Genomic DNA, 9,311 nt, shown 5'->3' on the forward strand with positions numbered 1-9,311 from the left:
TCTGGGAAGCCTTGTCAAGCAACCAAAGGTGAACAAACAAGAACTTCCATGGAGCCGTGCCGCACACATGGGACCCCCTTGTAGCCTGCAGAACAAGGGGTATTACTCAGGCTCCCATGCAGTTCCCTATAGCAGGATGGTTCATGGCAATCATTATCCTGATAGTCACTTAAAATACAGTGCAGCCAGAGAAATAACGTTTGGAATTGTCTTTTTGAAAGCTTCTATTTTAACAGTAACTCTTGGGGGAAAGATCATGCTGATATTAACGCTAGTTACATGAAGAATCCATTTTCTTCTAACAGTGATGCAGTTTGGCAAAGGGAAGTCCTGTTGTTACCGGTTTCTGACCAAGGGGCAGCAGTGGATCTGGCTGCAGACCCACTACTACATCACCTACCATCAGTGGAACTCCAAGCCCGAGTTCATCGTGTGCACGCACTCGGTGGTCAGGTACTGTGCGGGCGGCGGGTCAGGGCCAGGTCCCTGCAGCACCTGAGAGGGGTGCATGAGGTCGCTGACCACCCACCAAACCCAGTCAGCAGCAGCCCCAGGGGTTCCTGATCCTGAGGATCAAGCCCGGGCTGTGTTCTGCCATTAACAGAACGATTCCAGAGCTCAGCCCCATCCAGTTACACACCCAGCTCTGCTCCCAGGGCTGAGACTTCTCTCGAGTTTTCACTCGGGCCCCTTTGAAAGCCTCCCGAGCTCACAGGCTGCCAGGATATTCCTTAGTAAGTTACTGCTTTGCTGACCTACTTACATATTTTCCTCTCATCTCTATCCATTCCCAGCCTTCCCTTGTCACTGTTTGCAGGAGAAAATTAAAATTTTGCCTCTAAATAACTCAAACACATACTCCCCTTTATTTTTAATGTCTTAAAAACCCCTGCTGGCATCTGAGGTGGTGCTGGAAAAACAGCCAGGCAGCTGGTGGGAGAGGTTCTCCCGGCGGGTCCCTGGTGGCTTGGGGAAGCGCCACCCAGGGTGGGTGAGCAGGGCTTTGAAGGAGGTGGCAGGTCCAGCATTTCATCGACGTGTCCTGTGTGCGGTCTCAGCTCCCAAAGGTGAAGGAGAAAGTCATTCTCTCTCCCACCTCAATACAGCAATTTTAAGAACATAAATCGGTTTTAAGCTGGTCTAGAGAAGAGTACAGAAAGGGCAGAGGGATTGCCCTAGAGAGACAGACAGACACTGCACACACACCTGTGCGTACGTGCGGGCACCAGGTCAAGCGCTCCTCCCTAGTCTGGGAAGAGAGAGGAAGGCTGCCCTTTCTCAGCCAGTGACCCCGATCCCATTTCATGCCCACGCTTGGGGACTCGACCTTCCATTCCCAGCCTCCCTGGGGCACTTCAGCAGCCGGTGGTGTCTGACTCCACGGCCAGTCCCCCGACTGCCACCCACTCTGGGCCTGGTCAGGGGCCCTTTGCCCCAGGGGTGGCTGGACATCACGCACACGTTGTTCTTTAGGCTCTCCCTTTCCATCCTCCAGCCCCGAATGTAGACAGAAACTCTCAGAGAAAGCAGGGCATGAACGGAGTGCGTGAATGAGGATGGACGTTCCGAGAGCTGTCTCTCCTGCCCCGGTCCCCACCGCCTGCGTCTCACACGCGAGGCCACCACGGCACCAACACATTGAATCGATTTATGCCCCTGCTGTGGAAAAAGCAGGTCCATAGACTCAGCGGGTGGGTCTAGCCAGTTCTAGGTTTGGTGGAGAGAAAAGTCTCTGAGAAATGTGATTACTGAAAGAGTGTGGTGCCACTCTCCCATGAGAAAGGCTCTAATGCTTTAAAGGCGGAAGTTTATCCTGTAGATACACATGTGTTTCTGAAGACAGTCACATCTGGAGATTTGGGGGAGGACTAGAAACATCTGGCATGTCCTCCGTCCACTGTGGTCTCTTGATTTCCTGAGCAGCTACGCGGACGTCCGGGAGGAAAGGAGGCAGGAGCTGGCTTTGGAAGACCCACCGTCCGAGGCCATCCGCCCCTCAGCACTGAAGGTAAGCTTGTCCCTGCTGTGGGGACAAAGGCCATGCTCGGCCAGGCAGAACCTCCCATGAGCTGCTGTCATAAAAATAGCGATAGCAAAAACACGGCAGCTTATATTTATTGAGCACTTGCTACATTCTCATGGTGTTCAAAGTGAGCACTTGCTACATTCTTATGGTGTTCAAAATGTTTTTTGGGTATTTTCTTGTTTACCCCCCATGACCTTCCCACGAGGTGGGCACCGTCCTTGCCCTCGTTCTTCAGATGGGCATAGAAGCACGAGAAGGGCTGGAAGGTGCAGAGCTGGGTTAGAAACTGCCTCTGGACACAGAGAATGGTTTGGTGACTTCCCAAGCTTACGAGAACGGCTGCGAGGAGTCCACGTTGTATTTCTCCCACTGATAAAAAGCTGGACAGTTAGTCCATCATCCCATTGAGACATGGAATAACTGGAGTGTCCCTGCCCCTCCCTTAGCCCAGGTCTGCTGCTCTGCCTCCAATTCTCGGGTGTGCTGTGGGTAGACCACCCCTCACGCAGCCTCCCGGTTGTCAGGTGCACTTTCTGTGTCGGGGAGTCTCAGTTAACAGCTCTGTGTCGGGGGCTCCCCTATAAAAAGGCCTTTCCCTCCACAAAGGCTGATGGCTCCTTCCTCTTCACCCAAGCTCTCTGGTCCCCCCCTGGTTTGTTAGACAATGCAAGGGAACCTTAGAGACCGTCTGCTAGTAGACCAGAGCCCTGTTCCTCAAAGGTCATTCTTAAAGAGACATAAATGTTGGGGGGGGGAGAAAGAGAGAGCTAGAAAGAGAGGGAGTGTTGTATCTCATCACAGCTAAAAGCCATCAACTGGAAGATCCACCACTATTTTACCGCCCACTGAGAAACAGAAAATGCTGCCCATCAATGCGTGAAACGAGGATTTCTTTTCATCAGTTGAAGGACGTTTTCCAGTTTTAGATATGCTCAAATGTGGGTAGGAGAGTGCCTCTCAGAACTGGTGAAGTTTGGGACTTCTGGTCAAGATGGTGGAGTAGACAGTCCCCAGTGTCACTCTCTCCAACAAATCAATGAATTTACATCTATCAAAAAGCACAAAACGTAGGCTTAAATATTAATAAATAAATAAACTTTTTTAAAAATGTGAAAAGAAATGGTAGATCCACCACTATTTTTTTTTTCCTTTTTGTCTTTTTTTGTGACCGGCAACAGATCGCAACCCTCAGTGTCGCGCCCGCATCTCGCTCAGCCAGTGAGCGGCCGGTCTGTATGTGGGATCCGAACCCTCAGCGGGAGCACTGCCGCACTTCCCAAGCGGCGCACTGTAGCAGTGCGCCACCGGGCCGGCCCGATCCACCACTATTTTACCGCCCAGTGAGAAACAGAAAATGCTGCCCATCAATGCGTGAAATGAGGATTTCTTTTCATCAGCTGAAGGACATTTCCCAGTTTTAGATATGCTCAAATGTGGGTAGGAGAGTGCCTCTCAGAACTGGTGAAGTTTGGGACTTCTGGTCAAGATGGTGGAATAGACAGTCCCCAGTGTCACTCTCTCCAACAAATCAATGAATTTACATCTATTAAAAAGCAGTAACAGCCAAGCTTGGACCAGTAGAGCTCAGATGAAGAGGAGGAGAGACCTGCAGAGTGCATGAAGGTGGGAGAAGCCACAATGAGAGAAAGAATAGACTGCTCCTACCATTTTGAGCCCCAGCCGCATCCAGGATGGAGCTGATGAGCATACAGAGCAGGAGCCGGCAGAAGCCACAGTTGTGCCCTTCCTATGAAGTTGCTTGGAGGTGGCAGAGGAGAAGAGGGCCATGGTGGCCCCCAGGCCGGCAAGACCACTAACAGGGTTCCTGTGGACCCTCATAGGAGCAAGGGGCCACAACAACTGAAAAAAGGAGCCACTCAGAGGCCAGTGAGTCATAACAAGGGACTGGTGCACAGCCCATCCCAAGGGAAGTGTTTGGAGCATGGGCAGTGGAGGAGACAGGCTACTGGGGGAATATTGGGGCACAGCAAGGACAGCTGATCTGCCCCCCAATCAGTGCAGGACCACTCAGTGGAGACAGATCTGCAGGGGTACAGTTTGCTGAAAAGATTCAGGCCCAGATCAGAGTTTCCACACAACCCAGGTGTACCAGACCTCACAAGAGCCGGAAGTAGACATAAGGTTAACAATTAAAACCTGAGCTGCACAAAAAGCCTTCCCCAGGGAGTCAGCAGCAAAACAGCAATTTATCTCAAGCACACAGCTCAAGTGCTGGTTCCCACAGGAAGTTCCTCCACTTTAGAAGTAAGCAAAGGACAACAAATTAGTTCTGGCATAGAGTTTAAATGGTGTGAACAGTGAATAATCCAACACAAAACTGAAAGAAAAATCAAAATACCCACAGATCAGAGACAAAGTTTGATATTAACTAGTAAAGGTCTCACTTCACCAAAGAACACCTGTAACACCTAAAAGGACCAGAAGCCCCCTGGGTGCCCAAGCAGGGAACAGAGAGGGCTAGGACCCTCAGCCATGCCCCCTGCCTTCTGAAACCAGCCCAGCGATGACCATCAGGCCACCACAGGAAGCACCCCTGGCTCCCAAAGCTAGGGTGATGGGGGTCCTCAGGCCTTGGCCACACCACCCCGACACCCACAACCAGCCCAGCAACAACCACCCAACTGCCGCAGGAGGTGCCCCTGGCTCCAAAGCCAGGGCAGTGGGGGACCAGAGGCTTCAGCCACACCCCCCTAACATATGCATCTAGCCCAGCAATGACCAAGCAACTGCTGGAAGCCCCCTTGTCTCCAGTGCAGGAATGAGGAGGTGCCACCAGCTTCAACCATGCCACCCCTCCTTCCTCCTTCTCCCACCCTGTTTCCTTTTGCCTTCCCCTCTCCCCCTCCAACTGCTTTGCAACACCATTTTAGAATGTAAAAAAAATAATATTAATAAATAAATAAACTTTTTTAAAAATGTGAAAAGAAATGGTGAAGTTCAAGTTCCAGGGTGTCCAGTGACCTAGAATCCAGTCTTTGGCCAGAGGCTGGTGCAGCAGCAGTGGATCAGCCTTTCCACCTGCTGTGATCAAACAAAAGCACCTCTCCTCCCTCGAGGACCATGCGGGGAGGAAGGAGAAATCTCATTTGAAGATCAGAGAGCAGCGCCTCCCAGCCAACATGCCACACACAGTGTGTGAGGTGGTGATTTATCTCCAGCACACTGGTGCAATTCAGCTGTGGGTGTTTATGGATGTGTTTATGACCCAGCTCCATCACGTAATACATCATGCTTCGTGTCAGAGAACGGAATTAAACTGTTAATGGTAGGTGTTAGACACACCACACATCACGCTGAAGACAGTTGGAAATTCACCAGGGAGGTTTCTGATCCTTCAGGAATCCTAGGGCCCTCGGTGCATTATCTCAAAAAAATGCACATATGAATAAAGACAAATACAATATCCAGCGCCAGATTAGGAACCCCCTTTAAAATAAAAGCTCTAGGGCCAGCCCGGTGGTGCACGCGGTTGAGTGCGGCGCTTGGGAGTGCGGCGGCACTCCCGTCGAGGGTTCGGATCCCATATAGAGACCGGTCCGCTCACTGGCTGAGCGCGGTGCGGGCGCGACACCGAGGGCTGCGATCCCGTTACCGGTCATGAAAAAAGACAAAAAGGAAAAAAAAATAAAAATAAAAGCTCTAGAACTTCTGGTCAAGATGGCAGAATAGACTGTCCTTAGCATCACTCTCTCCCACAAATCAATCAATTTATGACTATTAAAAGGCAATGACAGCCAAGCTGGGGCCACTGGAGCTCAGGGGAAGAGGAGAGACCTGCAGAGTGCTTGAAGGCAGGAGAAGCCACAATGAAAGAAAGAAAGGACTGCTCCTACCATTTCATGCCTCGACTGCTTCAAGGCTGGAGCTGGTGAGTACATGGAGCAAGAGCTGGCAAAAGCTACAGCTGTGCCATTAGTATGAAGTTGCTTGGAGGTGGCAGGGGAGAAGAAAGCCTTGGTGGCCCCCAGGACAGCAAGACCACTAACAGGGTTCCCATGGACCCACTTAGAAGCGAGGAGCCACAGCAACAGAAAATAGAAGCCACTTTGAGGCCAGTGAGTCATCACAAGGGACCAGCACACAGCCCGTCCCATGGGAAGCATTTGGAATACAGGTGGTGAGGGAAATGGGCCACCCCGGGAACATTGGGGCACAGCAAGGACAGCCAATCTGCCCTCCTGTCAGCGCAGGACCACCCTGTGTAGACTGGTCAGAAATACAGAACTGCAGGGGAGCAGTTTGCTGAAAAGATTCAGGTCCAGACCAGAGTTTCTACACAATCCAGCTGTACTGGATCTCACAAGACCTGGAAGTGCTATAAAGTCAACCATTAAAACCTGAGCTGCACAAAAAGCCTTCCCCAGGGAATCAGCAGCAAAACAGCAATTTAGCTCAACTACAGGGCTCAAGTGCTGGTCCCCACAGGAAGTTCCCTCATTTTAGAAGCAAGCAAAAGACAACCAATTAGTTCCACTGCAAAGTTTAAGTGGTGGGAACAGCAAATAATCCAACACAAAACTGAAAGAAAAAACAAAATACCCACAGATCAGAGACAAGGTTTGATATTAACTAGTAAAGATCTCACTTCACCAAAGAACACCTATAAAACCAGAAGGACTAGAAACGCCCTGAGCCCCCGAGCCAGGGATGGGGAAGGGCTGGGGGCCGCAGCCATGCCCCCCAACACCCACAACCAGTGTGGTGACTACAACTGAGTTGCCACAGGAAACACCCCAGGCTCCCAAGTCAGGGCAGAGGGGGGCTGAGGGCTTCAGCCTCACCTCCCTGACATCTGCACTCAGCCCGGCAATGATGAAGCCACCACTGGAAGCCCCCTGGTCTCCTCTGCAGGAATGAGGGGTTACCACTAGCCTCAACCACACCCCCCTCCTTCCTCCTTCTGCCACCCTACTTCCTTCCCCCTTTCCCTCTCCCCCTCCCACCCAAATGCTCTGCAACAACATCTTAGAATGTAAAAACAGATGGAACCGGGGACTGACCCCTCCTCCTGCAACCAGGCACATTGCCGCTGCCACAGGGCCTGCCCAGGTCCTGAGATGTGGAGCCAGGACTGACCCCTCCTCTTGCAAGCAAGTGTGCCGCAGCTGCCGTGGGGCCTGCCTGGGGTCCTGAGGCATGGAGCCAGGGACGACCCCTCCTCCTGTATCCAGGCAAGGAGCACGCAGAAAACACCACTTCCATGTGAGTGTCCCACGAATTCAGCACAATAGCCACAGCTGCCAGAAAAGTGGCTAGACACCACAACCACCATGCAGATGGCCTGACAGCCACTCAAGTACATTGTCACAAGGAGAGTCACCAGCAGAGACCAAAGAAAAGAAGTGGACGTCTCTCTCCACAAAGCCCATTCCAGAGTGACAGAAGCAGCATCTGCTCTATGATAATAGTGGGGGACCTGATCACCTCTCTCAGCATTGGACAGATCATCTAGGCAACAAATCAACAAAGTAACTGTAACTCTTTCTGAAGGAGAAAAGAAATCTAGGGTTATCCAAGGTGGGCCGGGGGAGGGAGAAGGGGATGGGGAAAGATTTGATAAGGGTCATAAAGAATATGATTTATAATAATAGATTTGATCAATATACATCAACATTGAACTCCCCAAATATGTATAATCAATTATGATCCAATTAAAAAAATATTTAAAAAATAATAATAATAAATAAATAAATAGAAGCTCTAGGACAGACCTTCTCAAACCATCTGTGGTGACGGACAAGTTTATTTTTTAAATTTTAAATCTGCACTGACCGCCACATTTGTAAAATGCGAATTCCCAGGCTGGGATGTGATGTGCAGTGATGTCACATGGCTGTAAAGTCTTTCGGTGCTGACTCTCACTTCCTGGACTTGTTTCTCTGCTGGCCGGGAACACACAATTTGTAAACAGCCGTGGTCCAGGCACCCCACTGAGGGGCCTGATCCAGGGGGGGAGACTCTGTGACTGAGCACAGTGTCAGAACTGACATTACAACACATCCAGGTACAGCCTGAAATTCCGTTTCGTGCAAAGTCCTGTGGGTCTCGTAGCAATCACTCAGCCCGTCTTGCGCACACACACAGTGTCCACCCTCACTGGGGCCGTGACTCAAGAGACAGAACAGCCACATAGACTCATACACATGCGATTTCATGCCTGAGACCATGGGACATAGACCAGCCTGTCAGCATAGCCCAGTCGATGCTGGAAATTTCCATCCTTCTTAAGACTTGGTAGGAACATGGCTCGGGAGAGTAATCACTATGAAAAGTTTTCTTTTGCTTAAAAATGATCCTAACCCCCATTTTTGTGTGCTTATGTTATGACACCTAAACCAGGCAGGATGGAGAGATGGTCCCTCACGGTTGAATGGTCCCAGTCATTTTCTCATCATGCTATATGTGAGGCAGAGACCTCCTGGGAGCCAGGATCAGTTAGGAGCCAGAGGTCAAAAGATAGGAAACCATTGGCCCTTTGCCTGTTCTGCACACGGGGTCACTGAGGCTGCCGTGGGAGGCAGTGTGGGACGTGCCTGGAAGGAGGCATTTGTTTCATTGGATGCGTTAACAATCTGGTGCCAACAGCAACCTTATTCCTAGAACCCAACCCTTCCTCTCTTCTCAGAAAGCCAGCATTCTGGGGGATGAGGTGACAATTTTAAGGAAAAAATAAAACGCAGAGTAAGTTATGAAAATGTAAAAAATCAAAATGAAAGGTGAGAAAGCGTAATAGATGCTGCTTCTAGGCTGTGAGCCGCTCGATGACTTCTGTGTTACGTAACTGTGTACATGTTCACCTGAGTGTTATTGCGTCGGTCTCGGCAGCCTCCACATTTCTCTACGTATTCAGAACTAGAGTCATGTAATTCACTCCTGTCATCCTGCTGCTGACACGTGGACTTTTGTGTGTTTCAGGACAAGGGCTCAAGCCTGGACGCCCAGCAGCACTTTAACACACTTGACGTGGGCACCTCGGGCCTCAACACCAGCCATTCACCATCGGCGTCCTCAAGAAGTTCCCACAAGTCCTCGCACACAGCCGTGTCAGAACCCCCCTGTGAGTGCAATCCACGCAGGGGAGCGGGAGGGGTGACAGAGTCCCACGAAGGGTCCCAGGCCTGAGTCGAATCAGGGCAGTTTGCGCCTGTGCGGCCGGAGTTGTCATGCGGTTTACATCCCTTGTGTCCTTTCCCACTCACTCCCTACCTTCTGGTCACCTCTCCTCCACACTCTGGTGTCTCCCCTGCCCCACCAAGCAAAAACA

The 9,311-nt window shown here is 50.9% G+C and overlaps 1 protein-coding gene across 1 annotated transcript in view; it reads left to right on the forward strand.

Annotated features, from left to right (window-relative positions):
* The first annotated feature begins 307 nt into the window (after positions 1-307).
* The window catches only part of NPAS2 (neuronal PAS domain protein 2), a 31,422-nt gene continuing 22,418 nt past the window's right edge, over positions 308-9,311 (forward strand). Inside the window, exons 1-3 of the mRNA XM_008593402.1 lie at positions 308-453; positions 1,924-2,008; positions 8,963-9,104. Coding sequence (XP_008591624.1) covers positions 308-453; positions 1,924-2,008; positions 8,963-9,104 — 373 coding nt within the window. The remainder of the gene's footprint in view (positions 454-1,923; positions 2,009-8,962; positions 9,105-9,311) is intronic.

The sequence above is a fragment of the Galeopterus variegatus genome, unplaced genomic scaffold (genome assembly GCF_000696425.1).
Source record: "Galeopterus variegatus unplaced genomic scaffold, G_variegatus-3.0.2 Scaffold9101, whole genome shotgun sequence".
Classification (NCBI taxonomy): Eukaryota; Metazoa; Chordata; class Mammalia; order Dermoptera; family Cynocephalidae; genus Galeopterus; species Galeopterus variegatus.